We start from the raw sequence: 23,588 nt of genomic DNA on the forward strand, positions 1-23,588 counted from the left end.
GGGTTTTATGTTCGGGATCTTGTGGCTTACATCAAACAGCACAGTGCCAGGGACAAGGAAAGAATGGCTGCTTTATGTAGCCGTTGACTCATAATAAGACCGCACCACAACAGGACACTTTTCATCAGCTTTCAGCTGTGGGAGTCCAGTGCACATTATTACCGCAGCAGTGAGATAAGGAGGGGGAGTAGCTGAGGGGAGTACTCAACGTAGCTTTTGAAAAAAAGCTACTTTGAGAGGTGGCGCGGCCTTTCGTCTGTTAAACTGATGGAGAGGGGTGCCGATTGAATTTGCTTTTCAAGGAGGTAAGGCAGTCAAAACACTGACGTACTTGACCAGGTCAGCCCACTGAGCATGAGTAGCGCTGCTGAAGTGCTAGTTTGAATCAATGCACCTCATTGTTGGCTGGAGACACATTTTAAAAGCACTTTGACTACACACTTGAGGGGTCTTTCCCACCGCTGCGGCTCCCACACTGACACGCAGCTTTACTCTTTTCATAACTGCATAGTTTGTTATGTATCTCATTGAGTTTAGAGACATCAATATCACCCTGGTCTGCAAACATGGAAAGTTAACAAAGCTGATGATGTGGTCCAAATAATGAGGAGATTCACAAGATTCTCCGAGTCTTCAGCTGAACGTTTCCACCACTCCATGCATAGGTCATCGCTGGCTGGAAACTATGTGAAGCACTATCTTAAAAAGTCTCCTAACACTGCGCTCTCAAGATGCATCTGGTCAACAAGACTGTCCTTTGTAAAAGGCCTCCACAATTAACAGAGGGAAAGGAGACAAAAGTTGAAGGGTCCCATCCAGGGAAGATCTAATTATAAGTAACATTTCCCATCTTAAAGGGAACTCTTTCACCAGGAGTTGCTGAATGAGCCGTTGCCCCGTGTTACAGGTTTTGCAGTGGAAAGCAGGCTAGTGACTAGATTACTGTTTGCCCAGCGTCTTGACAGCGTGGCTCTGTCTGTCTGTCTGAGTGGAGAGAGACGGGTGAGGGAGCTGCAGAATATCCATCGCTGGGGTCAGCCGAGGAAGACCCCCCCTGATTCAAACAGGAAATACTCCTTCAACACCAGGCAATAACAACCCAGCACAGTTTACACTGCGCTGACCTGCCTATGCAGAATAAAGCAAGAGGCGTAGAAGCATTTTGTTTGGGGCCAGATAACAACAAGGAAAAGTTAATGACACTCTTTAAATGTGGATGTCTTAGGCCGTATCCCAATTCCAAACCCCTTAGAGTTGGAGTAGCTTAGACGGGGAAGTGGGGCAGGTGTTAAAATGATAAATTACAAATGGGACACCACTCACCATGACATGTTGGAGCCTGAGGTATGTGACATGAAAATAAATGTACAGTCATTTACAGATCAAAATATTTGCGTGCCAGTTTTTCTGAAATGCTTTTTTATAATGATCCCATAATAAATGTCTTTGTAAGTTAATCAAATTAAGATATTTGTGCGTCATTATTCTGGAAGATATGGGCTAATTTCCCTGCATCTTTAGTCATGCTCTGAGTTACAATGCCTCTGCCTCAAAGCATTCTGGGAATTTTCATCCACCACTAAGTTTGGAGTCTGCATCTAAAAAGTCGAAAGGCCTTCCAAACCACTACCCCTTGATCCAAAAAGAAAACAAAGCACCTGAAGATTCGAGGGATAGGGCCCGGGAATGGAATGCAGCCATAATATTTGACTAGAACAGGAATGGAGAAACATAACTTCGACGAGAAGTTCAAAATGAAATCAGTTTTGAAAACAGGAAAGGAGAGCTGCTACCTACTCTAGGAACTCTGTGATGTACTTGCGGCTGCACTTGGACCACGACCAGGGATTGGTGTCGTAGTTGAGGGTGGGAGCCATGACGTGATACTGGTGCTTCATGCCGGCCTCCCGACACTTTGGATTGTCATCGTGAGGCATGTTAAACCTGGTGCAAAACAGAAGGAACAAGGGGGAAGATGGGTGAGATAGAGAGAGGGTTATAAGGCACACACACAAAGTGATTATCAGCTACCTCATACCTTAGTCCTAGCAAGGAGGATAAACGTCACTGGATATGTGTTCAGCCTTTTTGAACAGGGGATCACCCAGAAGTAGCCACAGACACATTTTGGAGTGTTAACACACTCTGTGTATTTCCTATCATTTGAATTAGTTTCCCTTTGTTAAAAACATCCCCATTAAAGTCTAAAAACTCATCAAGTGGATTCAACCAAACTCAAAAATAGCCACCTGATGATGTGACACTATACAAAATGCTTTTTAGAACATGTTTAAGATATCTTTTGAGTTGAAAAAAAAAGAAGGTGAACCGTGTCCTTCAAGGGTTCAGACAGCTACAGGTGACATAACTGAAATGTTGTGAAACAGAGAAAAAAGAGATTCATCCTAAAATGTAAGAAGCTGGGATCAAGAATGTTTGATAGATTTGCGTACAAAGCGACTTAAACAACTTAAAGGTCATCAAAAAAAAGTTGTTCATTCATTATTAATGGATCATTGAGCAGCAATTAAATTACTGGATTGACATTGTACAGGCCTGCGAGAGCCACAGGTGTCGGCTCTTTTTCTTTCTCTTGTGGCCAGAGCATTTCATTTATAGGTGGCTCTCGGCTTGTGGAGAGCATTAAGATAAATGCTTCTAAAATAATTTGCCTGCCTTAACTTTAACACGCTTTTTCAGCACGAGTTACAATAACCACTAAACTCTGCAGAATGACAGCTGTATATAAGGAACAGAGCATCTGCAAAGTAAAGATTTCATCCAGTCTTTGTGCAGTCCACTGTCTCACAAAGCAAGTTTCCTTCCTTGATCATGTCCAGAATAGTGGAGTCCTATACACATGTCCTGTTTTTGGTGTTGTGGTTTTTGGCAAGGACCCATAAATACGTGCACATGAACACATATTTATATACAAATACAGGATCCCCTGCAGCTGCATGATGTCTGGGATGTTTACAGCAGGATGTGGGCCAGTGCTGGGCTCTGGACTGTGGCTGAGGGTCAATCCATACCGGCACACAAACAAGACAGAGCATGGCTGGCATGAGGCCCACCCTACAGGGGCCGAGGCCCTGAAGGCACCCAGGGAATAATTAAGCCTCTGGCACAGTAATGAGCTCTGCACGTACACACACACACACACACACACACACACACACACACAGACACACACCAAGCTGTCAGCTGATACTGACATCATCAAGGCAAATCTTATCTGTAAACTGTTCTCTGTCAGTAAATGCTGCACAGCTGCATCTGGTGACATGGAAGTTTGAATAAAAATAACCAACTGAACACGACTGTTCCCCTAACCAAGAAGACTTTTTTAATTACCGTAATTAAGATTTAGCACGAGCTCCAGACTATCTGTCCCGTCACGGTGATTTTGTCTAACCAAATCTAGAGGGGCACACATGAGAATACTGGCCTGGAAACCCTGAGCGGAGAGCCTTTTAGTGTAATTAGGTCATATATCAGGGAGTGCCCCGGCTCTCTGTTCGGCTTTCTCAAGGGACAGATCAATAATGAAGTTAATTCAAGTGTTAGAGTACCAGCCCTGCAGTTTAATTATCGGCATCCTGACTAGAATGGGATTACGTCAAGTCTCTTTTCATTTGCAACTCAGAACAGGACGTCCCCCTCTTACTGCCATGCCATGCCCCTAAACTTATTTTCAGCAAGACAAAAACAGATTTCTAAGCTGAAATGTTCCTAAATAACAGTTTGAGTAACACATATTGCTGGAGCCATGACGACCTGGAATAAAAATAAGTGACACGGCAAACAGTACAGTCGGCAGGAATGGCTTAAAACAGCACTTCAGCTGAGGCTGTAGCGACTCACAATCCAGTGCTCCATCTTTGACAGTCCCAGTGATTTTATCCACTAAACTAGCTCTCTGGGTTTATGTTTGATCAGGACAACCCCAATAAACTTTTGTGGCTTTGCTTCTTGACAAATATCATCTTTTTCAGCTGCAGATGTCATATCTAATCACTGAAGGACATGTGAAGACTTGGAATTGTTCAGACTTCAATAGATGTTTGAGCAGCTATTAAGTGACACTGCCTTACCTGAATGTCCCCATGATGGCTATTAGTAATCACACATCCTAGCAGTCATCGGAGAAAGGCCTCCTATCCATTAGTCTTTAATCTTCAATGCTCTTGAGTGGCTCCCACTACCTGACACTGGCTTTCCTCAGAGCGCTTAACACTCTCCGGAGCTCACGCCTCTGAACGCGGCGATTAACCACGCCAAGAGGCAGCGCCAACTGGGCCTCCAGCTGCTTGAACTTTAGCATAAGCAGATCCACACGAGACTGAAAGTGGAAAAGGGGGGGGGGGGGGGGGGGGGGCTCATCTGGCTCTTTCTGGTCCCATTTCTTTCTGGTCCCATTTCTCCACTGGAGGAATGTGTGAGCGAGACCAAGGAGGAAGAAGAATAACTTTCATTCTTGACCAATGGCTCACAAGCTCACAGGACACTGGTCCTCTTTCTACTGTCCCACACAAACGGGGACGCAAACCGGAAAGAATAGCTCGCACGTTGGAAGACTGGACAACAAAGAGAAAGTTTGCAGAGATGGAAAGGAAGATGTTTAAAGGTTCATTGTCAACTGACCTGATTTACAGCAAAGTGTCTGTAATAGGTGTTTACCGTGAGTTTTGAGGCTGTTTGGAATTTAAAAAAAAACCTTTCTATGAAGAACACAGTCATGTGTTTGGACATGGACATTTGGATGAAGATGATACGCAAGCTTTTTCTTTCTGTTTCATGCATGTGGTAATATTTGTTTGTTGTGAAAACACTCAGACTGACAAGTGATAGAGCGCTGTGATAACACCTCTATCACTTGCCAGCAGACAAGCTACATATGATGTCATTGTGACATCGGCATGTGCTTTTATCATCGTGCAGGGCTGATACATGAAAGAGAGCTAGAAACAAAAGAGCTGCCAGATAAAAAAAAAAAAAAAACAGGCTAAATGTTCAACCTTGAACTATTTGTAAGTTGCACTGATTACTTACGATGTGTCACTTTTCAAGAAATCAGGATGTACTTGCTGACGTTTATCTGAACTTTTAAAGAAAATGACACACACAGGGTTAACTCCCAGAGCCGTACAGTAACGTATTAAAGGCTGGCATGTTATTAAAAGTCGAGTATTTCACTTTATTATGTTTTGCACCTGCTTCTACTTCGCCCTACATCTCCTGATAAGAGGGCTTTTGTTGGTCAAAGCTGGCTATGAGAGGTATGAGAGTGAGTGAGTGAATGTATGTGTGTGTGGAGGGGGTGGTTGGGGGTGGTTGGGGGTGGGAGGGGGTTGGGGGTTGGGGGTTGGGGGGTGGGGGGGGGGTGGTACTTGCCACTTACACATGGCCCAGCTCATGAGCAATGGTGAAGGAGGCACTGATTCCATTTTCCTCACTGATGGAGCAGCTGCGGTACTGGTCGCACATGGTGCCCAGCTCGGCCAGCCCTACAGTACAGGGTCACGTACACACACACACACACACACACACACATACACACACACACACACACACACACACACACACACACACACACACACACACACACACACACACACACACACACACACACAGGAAAACACACATAAACACATTCAGAGGCGCAATTATTAGAAAGAAAAACCCGTTGCCTGAGTGTGTAAAGGCGATTAAACCATCAAAACTTCTGTTCTGTAAGAGAGAGATTAGCACCGCCACCGGCTCTCTCCATCCTCCCTCCCTCCTCCCCCTTCTACCACTCTGCTCTGTCACTATAATATTATTAGCTGACAGCTTGCCATAAACTCATTAGAGCACAGTTTATGAGCTGTGGGCAATGGAGCAGAGAGTTAATTGAAAATGACTTGAGGTGGGGACTTTGTTTCAGAGAGAAAGACGAAGAAGTTTACCTAAAGTGTCACATTTATCTTTCGCACGGCAGATGTCTTCCCTGAAAGAAAGAAACACATACAATGCCGTGAGATCTCTTTGAAGAGGACAGTTTTCTTAAGCAGCTTGTCTTTTGCTTTCAAAGGGAGGAAGAGAGTGTACCTAGTGATGAGGAGCGCAGTGTCGTGGTGAGAGGGGTGGCTGTCGTCCTGGACGTTTTGGCCCTGCTGCCAGACGCAGAAGTTGTGGAGAGTCGTGGCAGCGTTGAAGCTCACTGTGGGCCCTTCCTGTTTTGGATGAAACGTTGTTGGAGATTTGACCGAGACACTGGATAAACATTTGGTTAAATGTGTGCTCTTAGCTCTCCAAACAGCCTCAGTGCAGAAAGTCATGTCAAACATTGGTCATTTAGTTAAACCTAAACCAAACACAGAAAATAGAAATCCTTTTGAAAATGCACAACATCCCTCTTACACCTCCAAAAAGCTTCAAGCCAAAGTTATGGCAGTATTTTAAAATGAGGACCTGTTGGAGGAAGCCCTCCATTCTGAAGAAGATTTGCTTTTTACGAGATAATCTGCTACAAGGCAGCCGGGTATAAAAGTCATGTCCATGACTGCAACAATCATGGTCTTTAATTTTACTGACAAATGAATGGGTAAACAGTGGGGTAAACAATATGTTATTCTGCCATCTGGCAATATGCAGAACTACATGTTTTGCATGCACATTAGCTAAACAGGAAATGAGCAACCATTACACATCAGTATAAACAAAGCTGCATAAATGCCACAAAGTAAACCGGCCTGGTGACTCAGAAATACATCCAATGTGCTCTGCTTTGGCTACACCACATACAGAGCGTTCTAGTGAGGCTGTTTTTAGGCAATACTCATGTGATACGATATGTACCATGGTACAGGGGTAATGATTTAAAGTACTGTGATACTTGCAGTATTAGCCTTTTGTGATTTTGTCAGCGTACTTTGTGTTACACGAGCAGTGGTCACTGTTTTGCGACACATTATATCTGATAATTGTTTTTTGACACACCTAGTTTCTACATGACCACCGTATGTGTTATATGTTTGACTTTGACACATTTCATTTGATTTTGAGTTTACATCTACAGAATGATCATCACCTTTACTCTGAAGAAATGCTTTAAAGCAGAGATGGTGGGCATATTTTGTTAAACACAGCCTTACATTTGACAAAAATATAACACAGGTTTAAAAAAAACTAAACTTAAATCTATGAAATTCAGTATGACGCAGCAAAGCCTAGCAGCCGTATTCAGCTGTGTTTGCAGGTGGCTAGCTGCCTTCTCTATAGTATCGTTTGTTTTCCTGGGAGACCTCTCTTGAGACTTTAGACTGACAAGGCAGGCAGTGTCCTTTCAAAGCGGCCTCGCTGAGAAAAAAGGCCAGCCCAGGGACACCTGCGCTGATGTCAGCCATATGAGAGACCTCGATACAGGTAGCATTTAAAAGCCCGCACTCACCTGTTCATTGTGGATGACGACCAGCTTCACAATCATGATGTTGATGAGGTTTCCTACACTGGGGTCCCTGTACACCGCTGCTACCTGTAACGAAGACAAAACACACAGACAAAAAATGCAAACCTCCACTAACCTGAAACAAGAGCACAAATGAAGACAGTATAGAAGCTAGTCTACTACACCTCACTCATGATTTGGAATTCAATTGTTTGATTTCATTTTGCTTCATGGGGTCTCACTAGAGTAGCAACAGTTCATTCAGGTATAAAGTGACGGAAAAATGTCTCCCCTAGGGTAAGTTTAATCAACAGGGTATTAAAACCAATTACGATTCCCTCGTAGACCTTAGCAAAGAAAAAAATAAACCAAAGTCTGGAGCCGGCAACAAATGTGAAACGTCAGCAAAGCTGGAGCTCTGAGCCCACTCTGTGAGGACAGCAAAACATTCCCTCTGTAGCTTTTTCCCCTCCACACCTCTTGCCTTTTCTCGTGCACCCCTGTCACGGTCGGCCAGCACTCTCCTGGGGCGGTGTGCGGCCTCCTGACAGGAACTCATTAGTCCACTATAAACATTTAGCTTGCCTTAGCCCGGGGGAAGGGGGGGGGGGGGGTTGTTTGTGGCCGTGGCCTGTCCACAGTGGGCAGATGTGGACCGTCTTTGCATTATTGCAAGTCAAACTGTGATACAGGACCTTTATCTGTTTGGATTTGCCCTAATGTATGGTTCTGTATCGTAAGAGAGGGAGACTGCAGCCTTCACTGGACCATCACAGCAATATCTCACACGGTCAGTTAGCTTAAAGCAAGCTCTAGAGGTTAGCAACAAATGCCGACAGAGCCACCCAGATACAGCTTTGGGAATCTCTGAGGTTTAGTGATGCGAAGAAGAGCTCACTTTGTTCTTACAAATAATGATGATGCAATAAAATAAGTTAAGACATCAAAATGACATGATAGCTTCTAAAATATTGAATTCTAAACCTCCCTTAGATCAAACTTAAAGGATCAGACTTGGCTGGTTTCTCTGTACTGATTAAAGTCGCTCTGTAATACTTAACCTGGAGTGATTAAAATGTGTCTGCAGAAATGTGGGTGTGTGTGTTTGTGTGTGTGTATGCACCGCTGGTCTGCAGACATAAGCATGGTAGACTGAATGTTTAGACATAAAACCTGGAAATATAAACTGGCCTGGCACATTTTAAACTGACTGTATTCTCTCTCCCTTCCTGAAGCAGAACACTCCACTGACAATCATTACTCCTTTATGCGTTAATGAGTGTTTTGAGCAATCTGTCCGACATATGGGAGAGAAAGCAGAAGGTACACACAGTTCACTACAATTGATAACTTGTCCTGCCTTGACACATAGACTCCCCAATCATTTCTGTTCTAAAATACAAAGACAGTCAATCACAGTTTTACAGGTTGTCTGGACTGATTACTAGAGGGGGTTCCCAGTCAGACATGGGACTCATAAAGAGGTCAAGGTGCTGAGTCAGGATTTTACCAATTAACTGAGCCACTTTCATTGACACTGCAGCACACTAGGGTCACAACAGGGTTTATGACCAAAATGTCAAACAATAAACTGCGAGGCTAGAAACGCAGAACTCTGTAGCAGGTGATTCAGTTGTTTAATGTAAATTTCTTATGCCAGGTTTTGACTGCATATGCTCCAGATTTTGAGGAGTTTCTGACATTTTTCAGTCCCTCGAATATAGTTAAAAACATTTATATTGTGCTTAGGGATTTCAAGAACTGATTTAAATAAAAAAAAATATCACAGAAGTGCCAGGATGTACAACTCAGTTCCTAAGCTTGATGCTAACACAAAATTGCATTCGCCATAACAGGCTAACAGGCTTTGTATCGCGGTCATCAATCTGTTTTACCTTAGTAAAAGAGATTGTTTCTTAAGTTAATAGATGACAAACGTTTCTGAGCAAATCTTCAGTCTGTAATGATACAGTTTTCATTGGTTCACTCAGTTAGATTAAGGGCAGCAATGATAGTTGCACATATATAGTTATATTAAAGGAAGTGTGAACATGTGAACATGACAGACAGCGTCAGTTGTCCAAAACATTAGAACAATACCAATTCACTCCCAATGAAAGTGAAAGTGAAAGTGGCTGGGGAATTTTAGACAAACCAATTTGTCAAAAGTTTTAGGACTTACATTCTCTTCTATTTGCAAAGTAAAGTGTAAAGTGTCTCGAGATAAATATTAATAAAAATATAATAATAATAATAAAAATTGATTGAATTGATTGATATTTGGCTGGTGGAATGTATGCATTATCTTATTAATGTATGACTTTCTTCTCCTGATGTTTGGTAGGGTGTTACAGCACTCCATAGTAACAAGCCGCAACCACTATTGACCTACTTGCCTTTACACCTTGTGATTGTGTCACCAAGGTTTAGGCCTACCCAAACTCTGTTGCATGATCTGTTGTTAAGGAGGGGGCAGAAACTCAGGGATGGATATCTCAAAATCTGGGAAAGGTAATATGATGCTTAAACCAACTGCATATCTAGATACCAAGTAAGGTAATCATTTGATATAAGAATGTTTAACTTTTTGGGGGGGCATACTAATTATAATCTGCAGGGAAACTTAAACTAAATCAACAAGTAAACCTCTTCAACATCAAAACAAAAAAAAAAAAAGATTTTTAGAAACATTATTTTTACTTACTACTGACATGATTGTTAGGACGTAGTGCTCCAGGTTGCGTCCATGGTGACGGACCATTTTGGCATCCGCTGTCACCATCAGCTCGACGTAGCGAGGGTAGGAGAGGAAACGCTTGCGTCTGCGTAGGGTTCCGGGATGTGTGCTGGTGGAGTTGTTGTCATGGATGTGCTCACCCTCTATCGTGGCTCTGAGAGAATCCAGCTCCTCCTCCATATTACCTCTGCTCTCAAAAGCAACTGGCCTCTTGGCTTGTTCTGTTTAAAGAAAGAAAGTTATGATCAGTGATGAGATAGGAGAGCATTATGTTGAATGTATTGGGCTTGAAAATCGTGATTATATGGGGGAATTAAAAAATGAAAGACTTGTAGTGGCAGCCAACAATGCGTGTTATACAGGCATTTCATGAAAGAGCATGGTACATGCACAGTTACGAGCAAAGAGTTTTAGCTTAGCTGAATTCCAATGACATAACAGAGGGACGCTAGACCTCAACAGCCCAATCCACCATAAATGACTGTGTCATTACAGTACTCAGGAAAACTGCAAAAGACACAAGGTCACTAGAAGGCTGTGAGTGTGAATGTCAATGTGCGATCACACAAACAGGGGAAACCCTATGATGACTCACAAAAAGGCTAGACAGAGAATGTAATCTGCAAAGGAACAAAAAAAACCTCAAATTCTCTTGAACGGTATACAATCCAAATGTGAAGTAGAACTTGAACGATTATGCTGACAGTGAATTCATCACACGGATATAACGCCAGATTGAAACAATTTACAGGCTTGAGGTAAAACCTTTTCATCAGCAGCCGCAGACATGAAAAAAGGAAACCAGAATGTAAACCACCGTACAAAGTCCACTGGAATTCATTCAGCTGAACTGCACGTGTCGAGCTGGCTACGAGTGGTAGATTCCTTCACCATGACAGAGTGAGGTTAACAAGGGGGAGGCAGAGGGAGAGAGACAGACTACGAGAGAGTGAGCAGCTTGTTTCATTGCGAAAAGGAAAAGAAAAATCGGTAAAGGTTACGGACAATGACGATTTGATTACCTATGTGACTGTTCATGTACACAGGGATGTTTCTTATAAGACTGTACCTGACAGAGTTTGGATTATAGGAGCTACAGGGGGGGTAAGGGACACAAGAGGTCAGTCTTTAGATTCTCCAAAAATGAACACCCAAAATTGCTCCAAATAACTGTCAGTTTGTTTGGTACACACAGCTGCAGAATACTATGACGTTCACCATTTACACTGAAAATAAGTAATGGATCCTTGTCCAGAGAAAAGAATCATTGGAAATCATCAATGAAGTGGATGAAGAACGCATCAGTGATTCTTCATGAAGTCTGATGTGAAAATATTTCAGCCTCGATCGAACATTCATTAGAACTGGATGGATTCCCGCTGCATATTTGCATTAAAAGGGCTAAGTATGAATTCATACAGGCCATTCTGTTGTCCAGATTTGCAGTGATGCACAGCCATATGTAATACCATGTAAACCAGATTGCTTGCAGTAGTGTCTGCCATCTCTCAGCTGGAGGGGAAGATGGATTAAAGCAGCCACTAGACAAAGCCCCAACATTAATTTAACAGATGTGAACAGCAAATCACACAAACTCACAGCTGACTGCTGCTGCAGATGGATTTCGTATACTATCATATCTCAAAATAATTTTGCTCTAGTTTTTGATTTTTTTTTTTCTAGTGTGTTTTAGTCCAGCACAGTATCAGCAGATGGCTGTTCAGCTTGAGTCTGGTTCTGCTCGAGGTTCCTGCCTGTTAAAAGAACGTTTTGCCTTGCCTCTGTTACTTGTTAAATGTTGCGTAGTGCTTTGGTGGATAACTGTTGGGTCCTTGTAAATAATATAACAAAGAGAGTATGATTTGGACCATCTCTTTTTGTAAAGGGTAAGATAACATTTATTATGAACTAAAGATTGATTGACTGATGGATTAATGTGATCCATATGGTCTCAATTCTTACAGGGTAGTTAATAATGAATGGTTACATTTTTTGTTGTATTATGAACCTTCATCCTTATTGGCATTTGAATGAAACATGGAAAGGCATTCATTGATGTTTCCATGAGTCCGTCATGCTTAACAACCTCCTCAACTTTGGATAACCCGATTAAAGTGAAGAGTTTCATTGTCTTCTTCACACTCAATCTTTCCAGACAGTCACACAGAGAGAGATTGTTTGTAACTGTTAGGGTCAGAGAAAGGCAGGAAAAGATAATTGAGCGCTCTGAGACTATTCAAGCGGTGCCCCCAGCGGGCACGCAAGGTGGAGCGTGACTCCCTGGCACAATAGCACACAGCTCTTGCTGCCGTGACGCCCAGCCCTATGCCAGCGCCAACATCCAAGTCAGCGCCAAGCTCGTCTGTGGCCCGTGCACACAGCCAGAACAGAGCTTTGTATTTTCCAGGAAAAATCTCTCTGAGGCCAATGCCACTACACTAAACCCCTTAAACAGACTCATCATGTAGACAGTCTGACATCAAGGGGATTATCAAAGCACAGAAGAGTATCTACGCCTTCTGAAATTGGTGTTGAGTCTCAGTGCAAGCGGGTGTAAGATTAAAAAAGAGAGAAAGAGGCGGAGAATGTGAAAATATGGTCTCTGTTATAATAGCCTTTGAATCAGTGCAGATTAGCCATACACAACCTTTCCCAAATCTCCTTAGGTTCAAATCCCCCTCTCACTAGGTACTGAGCTGCTACTTACACCATGAGAAGACAGGGGTGACTGCCCTGACCCGCCGGCACACATCTCTCCATCTCTGGATTTTACATATTGGACTTGATTACCAAACATCAAAACAAGTTGGATTAAAATCTTACACTACAAAAACTTTCATAAGCCTGAGCCTATAAAACCGAGCTCCAGCGGCTCCTCTTTACAGAGAACAATAAAACGAGGCTTGCACGGCATGTGTGTAAGCATTTATAAATGCTGTAATTTGGTTGGCTCAAGTATGCATATAGCTGAAACAGACTCACACCACACTCACTTTTCTGCTCCAACGCCCCCTTGACTTGTCAACTCGCAAAGAACTTTTATCACTGTGCCAAAAGAAAATCCAACATAACAGATATTATAAAGAATGTTTATATATGACTTTATAAGAACTTTAATTGCACTCCAAGTACCCTCCCAAATGAGCACATTTATGCTTCTTTTTTTTTTTTTTTTTTTAAGATTTCACTTCAGTTTGAATCCTTATTTTAACACTTGAGCATTTTCTTTCCCTTCCCTTGGAAACACTTTTCAGTTCTTGTATATGTACTTTCTGTTTGAGCCCATCAATGTACATGCATGGCGTCTAAAGAGATCTGACATTTCACTCTAGATCAAAGAGTTGCTCTTTGACTCTCCTTCAGCTCTCTGTCAAAAGTATCAATGCGAAGAGCCCAACAACGGGGAGCACACATTCATTGTCAAACTAATTAACATTCTTCTACAATGGCCTGCTGAGAGTTAAAGTGGCTGATTCCCTGGGTGCCAATTAAATAAGACAGTATACCTTACAGTGAGTATAGGTAGTGCCTTGGTTCCATACAAGGTCAGACACTCACATTACAGCAGTTTAAACTGAGCGTAAAAAAAAAAACTGAAGAGGGTTAAAAATGTTTGAAACTCTTGCAGACAGAGGCATAATTAAGTGCAATTCTGTGGCTAGACAGAGACAAGCAAATGCAGCTAATTGTTGCTGATGAAGAAGGCTTTTCAAAGTGAAGTGGCATGGCTTTTGACCTCGCTGGAAGACGGTTGGCTTTGTACAGTTATTGTGCTCCCATGAGTTCAGTTGTTATTTTGAGTTCAGAGACGTGCTCAAGACAGCATGGTGGTCAGCTGAAGAATGTGTTTGGAGTAGCAGACCTCCTCCGAAGAGACAAAACAAGACTTATGGATCTGAGCTTCTAATGATGGGAAGAGGCCTGGAGTGTTTTCTTTTGTCAGAATCAAACCGAGAGTTTCCTACTGTCAGGTTTAAAGAAATTCATCCAACAGATTCAATGAATGCTGAATGACTGGTGGTGTTACAACCACACCTGAAAAACGCTGTATCACCAATATGAACAAGTGTGATCACTATACTGCCAATATTATTTCATAGTTTTCTAAGAAACACAGCTCATCATTTGTAGACTTTATTAAAACACATTCAGTATCTCTGTTTCATGAGAAGGTTTGATTCACAGTCCAGATTCAAGGTAAGAGGGTTCTCTAAAACCCACAGCATTATAAAGCCTACAATTAACATAGCTCTGTCTGTGGAGTCTAATGAGAACATTAAGAAGTGCACTTAAAGGAAAACTCCTACCACTTTGATCTTTTTCAATTGGTTTTCACCATCATTCCAGTCTGTAATAATAAAGTCGTGCTCACAAACTTCTGGGAACAGTGTTACCTACAACACGTTGTTGTAGCAATGTTGCCAGAAATGACTTAGGTGGGACCATTGCAGAGAAAAGGTGAACAAAACCTACAGTATAAGAACCAAAGGAAAAACCCCAGTCAGAAAGTCACACAAGAAGAACACAACCTTTTCCACTTTCTCAGCCTATTTGGAGGTGACAGATGGTGGTGTACCAATGGGCCTGGTTTTGCTTGAGGTTCTGCCTGTTAGAGGGAAGTTTTTCCTTGCCACTATTGCCAACTGCTTGCTCATTGGTAGAGCTAGACCTGTTAAGTGTCATATGATAACTTTCAACTTGGTGCTATAGAAAAGTAGATTGATTGATTAATAGAATATATGATATGGGGGTAATGCTTTTCCAATACATCATGGATAAAATAACTCCCATATTTTCATAGCATGAAAGAAAAAGTTTTGTTTTGACAATAACAAAGCAGGTTTGAGGATTGAACTGCTGTCTGGCCTCTCACATGATAAACAGCCAGAGCCACAGGCGATGACACTGATGTTTGACCAGCCAGCTCTCAACACTGTCTCTCCCGGTGCACCTCAGTGAGCAACTGTCGCTCACCTGTCACCCCTCTCACCTCTGACTGTCACCCAAGTCCCCATGCAGTAAAACACTGTCACTCAAGCTGCCCCAACCGTTCCAATCAGCCCCCCCATCTGTTAAGAATGCCCAGACAGTGCACAGTGGCAGAAAATAGCCCCAGCTGGAATCTGTCACGGGAACTCCCAAGACAACACAACACATTGGGTTCAATGGGGCTCAGGCCCCAGGGCAGGCCAACACATGGCAGCTATTAAAGTTACAGACGGCCTGTAGCTGCCCAGTCCTGCCTGGCCCTGTCCAGAGTATCTATTATCTTAAAATAAGATGACAATGGATGCACTGGACCATATTATTAGCTGCTTGCATTATCTGTCAGGCGGTGTAATGAACAAAGTGGAAATGATTTGGATGAGGCATCATGCCTGAAGGGAAAACTTAACATGCCAGTAAATGGCTGGCAAAACACATCATCAACTTGTTTGACAATTGAGACATTGATCATTGACACTATTATGTTGGTTTCAAATTCCAAACCAACATAAATCTTAGTGGTCCAATAGTCAGGAAGTGGGTCAGAATGCTTCTGTAGAAGAGCAGGTGTAAAAGAAGAAAGGCAGGCAGTGGGAGTTTTGGAAAAAGTCTGGGGTCTCTGCCAAGCTCTGCTGCAGAACCGACAGGCACATGCACAGCAGGTCGGGACAGCTCAAACCCATAAAGAAAGGAGCTCTTTTCTCCATTTCTCTGCACTGCTTGCTCAGCAATTCCCAATTCTCAATTGGACACCTTATCTGAGAGGACGTGCTCTCATGATGGACGCAAAGAAAAACTCTCAGGTAAACCTCATTTATACAAACACAAAAGACACAAAGAAAAACTTTTTTCCCAAGCAACAATAGGAACTTTCTGGTAGGCAGGATCTTCCCAGGGAGCATGAGGGAGCAGCTAAAGCCTGAACCATCTGACATTCAGAATCCCTACAGGTGAGAGAGGTTGTCTTAGTGATCAACACCAGTCCATCACACCATAGCTGGCCAGCCACCTTTCTTGACACATCGAGAGCCACAATTAAGAGGAAGACAAAAGAGCTTAGTGCACACACGGTTCCAACTGAGGACCAGGAAACCAGCCAGCAGGCCCAGTAGCCACGCACCTCTAGGAGTGGAAAAACTCAAGGTCACATCCACCCGTTCAGTGAGTGACTCCAAACAAAGAGGGAAGTGAGGTCACAATCAACAAGTGCTTCCATTCACATACATGAAAGCGCAAGGGGAGAGCGGGCAGCGATTCAAGTCGGCTAGTTCAAACCCCAGGCGGGGGAGGGCAGTTTTTCCATGTAAATGAACCCATTGACCAAATACCTGATGCTAGCATTTGAACTACCATGTATACACAGTGGGCACCGAGGGGGGACTCCTATACAGCGATTGTGTTGAGGGTCAGGGGGCACAGATGCCATGGGTGCCAAGTATTGTGACATCAAAGCCTGTCACTTTGATGTCCCTGCTTGCCTAAGCTAGCCATCAATAAACTGGGGGAAACGCTTACAAGCCCACACTGGGACATTGGTGTTTGGGTTTACAGATGGTAATGTTTGCTGTCAAGCTGTCTGTATTCAATTCACTGTTTCTAATGCATTCAAAATATGACACCCCACAGCTTTGGAAATGCACCCAACGACTGTGAGAAAGAAATACTGCACAACTTCTTTTTTCCGTGCGTATTTTGCTTGTCCTCACAAGGATTTTTTTAGAAAGCAAAGGGCAGAGAACGAGAGAAGAATCTGCCCCTATCTGGAGCCACCCTCATCCTTGTGGATATCTCTATCCAGGGACGCGCTGAGGTTCACATGCAAGCTCAAAGACAGATACCCCGTAGAATGTGTCATTAAAGGTCGGAGCATTGTTGTGACCTGAGCCCAGTAAGCTTCTTTTCCCAGAGGCTTTTAAAAGCCAGAACCAAGCACAACAAGACACTCTGTGACTTTAAAACATTAATCACCCACTCAACAGCTACCTAGGTATTCTCAACAACAGGGGAGCCACCCAGGTTGGCTGACGCAGACAGAAGACTGAAACAGTTGCGAGATTTGTCAGATATGAGACAGATTTCACGGTGCTATTATTCGGATCTGTTTCTTTCATTCTTGCATTTCTGATTCCCTGTGTTCGTCTTTTCTTGCACGGCCATTCTTTGGAAACAAAAAGCACATTGAACTTAAATCCATTCATCGGGAAATAGAAAGAGGATGTATTGCAATGTCAACAGGGCATGAACACACACAGCGAAGAAAAGCATCTGAAGACAGATATACAGCCGTGTCATGACTGCTGGAATAACAAAACAGCATTCTCCATCAAGGTAACACTTTAAAAGCCCTTATCATTGCACTCATATTCCTTGACACTCCACAGGTATTGGAAGAACATGTAGGAAAAAGTCAAGCATTTGTATGTGTCAGAGATGACAAGCCCAAAGTTCATCTTAAAATCATATGGAAACATTGCCTTCCTCTCCTTTCAACACGTTTTTTTTTGCAGTGGTGTGCAGTAACTGTACAAACTTTGGAAACTCTTACAGCATCAATAGATTGTCCCAGTTGTTGCCCTTGGGATGTCTGTAGCACAGGGAAGTACAAACTATAAGGGAGGGAAAAAGCTTATCACAGCAGAGGTATCTTTCTGCTGATACACATTTTGTTTCCTGGAGGTCCACTTGATAAAACTCAGCTTGTCTCATCTCTGTCGGTTTCAAAGTGATGTTTTACTTTCAGGCACAGAAAAGAGAAGAAGCAAAAATAATCGCCACAGTGAGCGAGTAGGTTTTGCAAAACAATGTCTTTGTAGAGGAGTTAAGCTGCCTGGTTAGTAGATTTATGGTATTGTAAGCCATTCCCATGTGTTTGGACTAAGTGAGATAGTAGGTACGTTTCAGACCCGCTGGACATTTAAAGCTTTAAACCTCTTCAAAGTCCAAAACCTTGCAAACCCTTCTGCACACCAACTACAACCCCCCCGATTTTTGATTTAAGACAAGAGAAAAGGCCTAAGATGACTGACCCAGAATGCTTTTATAGCCCCTCAAAAAGAGGAGATACTGGGAAAGGAATCTGCCCCCTGCTAACACCACAGCTTCTCGAGTCCATTGTTTATGTGATGAGATAAATCAGAAACGTTTCTTTCTTTACTTGATGTGAATCGGTCACCTTTAAAGAGTTAAATTGAATACAGATATGTGCAAAGCCTATATAATCAACAGTCAAAACCATCTTTTCTGTTAACCCTCAAGTCATCAATAACCAGAGTACAGTTCAATCAGATAAAGTTAAATACAATAAAGCCCCAATAAAGCATTACTAAAGGCAGGTTACCACCATTTAAGATGTAAAATTAGGCTATAAATATTTAAAAATAGATATATATCTGAGAGAAAATGATTTACTATGATCATTTGGTAGTGATACATAAACACACTGATGATGTACTTTCTAGTATTGGAAATGTAACCAAAGCCAGGCAACTCTATAGACTATATATGTATATGCCTGTAAAACATCACACTTAATTGGTTATAGAAACTTGATTTAATCTAAACCTAGAAACCTTGATCAGCATTGGTTAGCCAGTTACATTTTAAATTCAATTAACTGAACAAAACTTTTTTAGGTAATCACTTTATCAACTGTAAAAAGGACTCAACAATACACTCGCGTATTTCTAGATTCCTTTGGTTGTCTGATTGGGATCACAAGAAGAAGAAAAGATTTTCAAGCTAAAGTCCTAAGCCAACAGGCAAATGTCCAATCAAAGACCAGAAGCAGCCACTACGAGTGTTTTGAAAGCAGAACAACACTCGCCAAGCCAGTGTTTATACCTAACCTGCTCATGGCAGCGTGCACTGCACTCCTTCCCATAAAAAGACAGGACAGGCCTGTTAGTCTTGGCTCAGTACAGCCTTCAAAGAGCCCATTTATCGCTGCATCTGGAGAGGGGCCTATCTGATAAAGATGAGGAGCCACAGCCTGGGACACCTCACAGTCCATCCCTAGTCTCAGACTCTTTTAATGCTGCTGCTCATTGTTAACTTCCTGCCTTTTGATGAGTGCCTATAGGTGTGTCATCCCTATAAGACTCATTCTTTTGTACCGCTTACACTGAATGAGTAAGAAGGGTTATATGTGAGGTTATGAGCTGAAAAGTTGGGATGGTGAAAGAAGAAAAGTTCTAATAACATTTTTTTACATTCTGATTCCAGTTCCAATACCTTGACACACAGTTGTACATAATGTACATAGTAATTTATGTGCAGAACAACAAATATATTTTTTTAAATGTGACCAGATTTGTAATCTAACGGGATTGCTGACAACAAAGTTTCGTTGTTCCTTTATACAATGAAAATAAAGTGCCTGTCTATCCATCAGTTATTTTTTGTTATTGTCAAATAATAATTAGCCTCAAACAAGTTGATTCTTCTGGGGGGCTAACTGGTTTTGGTATCAGATCAGTTGTTTGACTGGTGTACTTGCCAGTTCCCTATACTGAATAAATGAATACTAGTATTGGTATAGGAACCACTCCAGATAACAATGGATGTTCCTGGGACACCAGAAGTCAGGGATCATTCACCAAGCTTTCACCCAACCAACAAGCTTTCAGCCAACCACTTGTTAAGAGAGAGTGCATTTAAAAGAGCCTTAGAGTGGGAGCAGAAAGACCCTCCAGATTTCTTAGTCTCTGTTTACCACACACAGACCGAAGGAGCGAAAGGACAAAGCATATTAGGGAAGTATTGGCCTGGCCCATCAGGTCAGACCAAGTTCTTTAAACCGCCGCCACTCACAATGGCCACCACCAGGCGACAAAGGCCGGGTTCAGGCAACAAGCAAATCAAGCAGTCTCCATATAAAAGATTTATTGCATCACACGACAAAAGCCGCCCACGGAGCTCGCTGTGACGAGGGCTCAGAGGCCCTTCATCGACGGTGAACTCTACTCAGTCATCCGGCTTCTTCTCTTGTGGGCCTCTCTCCACCACCCAAAGACATCAACCATAAAAATTCTATGGAGATTTCTCAAGCAGCCTCCAAAGCAGAAACCCTCTCCAGTTCTTTTCATCACAAATGCAAACTAAAAAGTAATTATTCCTTCCTTCCGAGCTCCTTCCACCGACTTGAGGAATATGAGTGAAAGCAACAGGCAATGCTGGAACGTGTTATCTTAATGAGTTGGAGGATTTTTCTGTCACACCCCTTAATCAAGACAAAAAAATGTTGGGTGTCTTGCAAGCCAAAGATCGTGATTGAGCATAATTTATATTTTAAGGGAGGGCTTAGTGCTATGGCTCAGAAAGTGAATGCAGGTCATCAGAAGGTAAGTGTCTGTGGGCAGAAGACAGACAGACGGTGGTTACAGGCAGTGTAGTTAGGCAGTCTGTTACCTGAGGCAGCACAGGGCTTTGGGTTGTTCTCGGTTTTTGTGATGTTCTTATTCCTCTCGTGTCGATAGACAAGATGAGGTTTGTTGTGCTCTTCGTCGTATTCCTCTCCTGCAGCATTTAAAAGAGGCTCCAAGAAGTATTCACCGTGTTGAGTCGTAAAAGTTCCAATCTAGAGCAGAGAGAAAAAAAAAAGAGACGTCATTGACGGCTTTGGCATAAAGCATGCACTTGCATGTGTGTATGATGTACAGTTTGAGAGTAGTTTACAGATCAAGGCATAGATCACTCTGGTTGTGGTCTTCGAGCAGTCATACTCTGTTGCCCTTGGGGAACACTGTGCATATTATTTCCATGCTTTAGGACAAGCTCAGTTGACAGTTGCAAATGGAAAGAACATGCTGACTAAGAAAGGTCAAATAGGTCCCTAAAAGCTCATTGCTGATAATTGCTGAAACTCTTACCATGAAAGCAACCAAGATCTCAAGACATTTTTGGCATTTTATATATATTTTACATGATCGTGGAAAAAGTGAGCCATTAAGATCGCCTAAACCATTCCCTTCTTTATTGAACAGCTTCTAGGTCAGTGTGCTCACATTTCCCTCACAAACTGACACTGGAAGGAGTGACATCATCATACACAGACAGAGCTGCTGACAGAGGAATGCTAATATTGATTTGGCAGCTGAGTCGCTCACAAAGCTCCTTAGCTCACTCATCCATGAGGCACAATGGTGTTTGTATGGTAATTTCATGCGCACACTTAAACAGGATATTGGGCATTGGAATGTTATCTTTAAGGCAGCATTATTCCATAACCATCCCCACAGGTGACGGACGATTGACAATGGAAAACACACAAATCGGATATGGAAAACGTGTGCAAACTGAATGTGTACTTTTCCTCTCTGTCCTTTCAAAGGGTGAAGGATTAGTTGGCTGGCAATACTTCCTCGAAAGTGCAACAGGAGTTGAGTGTTACATGTGTTCGCTCTCGGCAGTGTAATGCTTGTGAAAACATGACGGAAAATAGGAACAAGGAGGAGACCGTTGGACCTCAGGGACTTCACAAGGTCTTCATCCTATAATGCTGTCCTTCAATATCACCATTTCTTCGCTTCTGAAAATCCAATTTGGTTAATTTCACTTCTGCAATGCTGGAATTAATCAAAGTTTAAACAGAATCCTAAATAATGTGCTGTGAGTTATTTAACAGACTCACATAGAATCATGTCCCCCCCCAAAGACTAATGCATCTTTATGTACAGTAAAAGTCATATTTCTCAATATCCGACTGTCAGTAAAGCAAGGCATGCTGGGACAAATCTCATTAATTCACTTCTTTAATTTCCTTCACATATTATGAAGCCCTTTCCAGAATGTCAAGAGCAACAAAGCAACCAATCAGCCTGCATTATTTGTATTGCAAGGTTCACTCAGGTTCACGCTCATGGAGAAAGAAAAATCTCACTTACACACTGCACGTTTCGACTGTCTATTATAGCCATGCTCTTCAGCAAATAGAGATTTCTCAGTTGACACAACTGTAAATGTTTAAACCAGCCTTTTGTGATGCACTGTAAGAAATGTCTGCTTGTCTCATCAGACATTGTGAGTTATGAAACCCATGTCTAATATTTGCTGAACAAGGATTTAGGTTCTTAAATAGGAGAGAGTTACAGCCTCACTAGAACGACTTGTGTAGTGATTAAATGCTTTACACAATGTCCCAGCAGGTAGATGTTTACCTGTGCCTTGTAAATCACTATCTATGGTGAGTTAACTTTAATTAGATGATTATAGTCGAGACTTTCTAAAGTTCTCATGTGGTGTTAACAGGGGGCTGAACAGACAAATGCTGTTTAGTCAATGGAAGGGGCAGAGTTTCAGGGTTTCCCAGCGTCAGCTCAGCAGAAAATCTGGCAAAGTTTGGACAGACACAAAGGTTACTGTTCAGATGTGGGTGCTGGACTGGACCTTACAACTGAAGGGCTGTTTTTTTTTTTAGAAGCGAGGTCATCGTCATGACACGGATGGCACACATCAGTTCTATTTAACCCCACAAAGACACTTTTAAACCCTGTCAGTGCTGAGTCATGCAAATGCGATGTACAGTTGCAATCAAAGTGGAAAGTTGATTTGGACATAAAGGTGTCATGAATATGATCTTCATACAGACGTAGAATACTTGATGCTGGAAGGAAGATCATTTCTCGAGACAAGGGTGACTCACCACATGTCTTTTATGTGAGTGAACTGAGACAGCCAGTTCCTCCAGGAACTAATGTTTCCCACGCTGTGAGCGATCCTTAAGTCCCAAACAACCTTCATTGGCAGTTGTGTCCTCCTCACAGTGTTTTCTACTCTTTTCTGCCCGTCACAGCTCACTTTGAAAAGGCCAAAAGCTCCTCAACCCCGCCTCCCCGATTCCCCCCTGGGGACAGCTTTTAGTAACTCTGGACCAAAGGGGAACCTGTTTTTTTTTCTAAAGTGACCCTTTTGTTTTAGGGCTTAATTATTCCTTAATGACCTCATCCCAACAAAATGTGCTTGGCCATTAAGCCCCAGTGATCAGAAACGGACACATTTATGACCCAATAGCCTCTGGTGCTGTTTCCATTGTCCTGTCATTCTCAATGAGTGATGATGCGGATAAGCAACAAAGATTGCTTGAAAAAGGATGCAAAGATGTTTGGATAAGCAAGTCATACATCAAAGTTGGTCAGAGGGGTGATTATGTGCTTATTACCCTGATAATCTCAGCATACCTCCCGTCTAAAATTGATTTACAAACGTGAACAAACACTCGCTTTTAAACTACACTGAATGGAAATTGTAAAAAAAGAAAAGCGTGATAAAACATGATCCTTCTTTTATCACAATGGCGTACTATCACTCCTAACATTGTGAACGTACTAGTTCAAAGCCTGAAAGAAGAACTGATACCTAGTCTGACAAGCTATCCTGGAATCCTGGTACTGCACACAGTGTATATCTAAAATAAGGATGATGTCACTGATAGGGGAGTTT

The 23,588-nt window shown here is 42.4% G+C and overlaps 1 protein-coding gene across 1 annotated transcript in view; it reads right to left on the minus strand.

The window, feature by feature from the left end:
• The window catches only part of LOC132972748 (A disintegrin and metalloproteinase with thrombospondin motifs 20), an 85,685-nt gene that overhangs the window by 59,802 nt on the left and 2,295 nt on the right, over positions 1–23,588 (minus strand). The window contains exons 3-9 of the mRNA XM_061035808.1: positions 20,559–20,727; positions 10,134–10,387; positions 7,433–7,516; positions 6,091–6,215; positions 5,949–5,989; positions 5,402–5,507; positions 1,798–1,944 (exon numbers count right to left, since the gene is read on the minus strand). Of these exons, the coding sequence (XP_060891791.1) occupies positions 1,798–1,944; positions 5,402–5,507; positions 5,949–5,989; positions 6,091–6,215; positions 7,433–7,516; positions 10,134–10,387; positions 20,559–20,727 (926 nt within the window). The remainder of the gene's footprint in view (positions 1–1,797; positions 1,945–5,401; positions 5,508–5,948; positions 5,990–6,090; positions 6,216–7,432; positions 7,517–10,133; positions 10,388–20,558; positions 20,728–23,588) is intronic.

Source organism: Labrus mixtus, chromosome 4 (genome assembly GCF_963584025.1).
Source record: "Labrus mixtus chromosome 4, fLabMix1.1, whole genome shotgun sequence".
Lineage (NCBI taxonomy): Eukaryota > Metazoa > Chordata > Actinopteri > Labriformes > Labridae > Labrus > Labrus mixtus.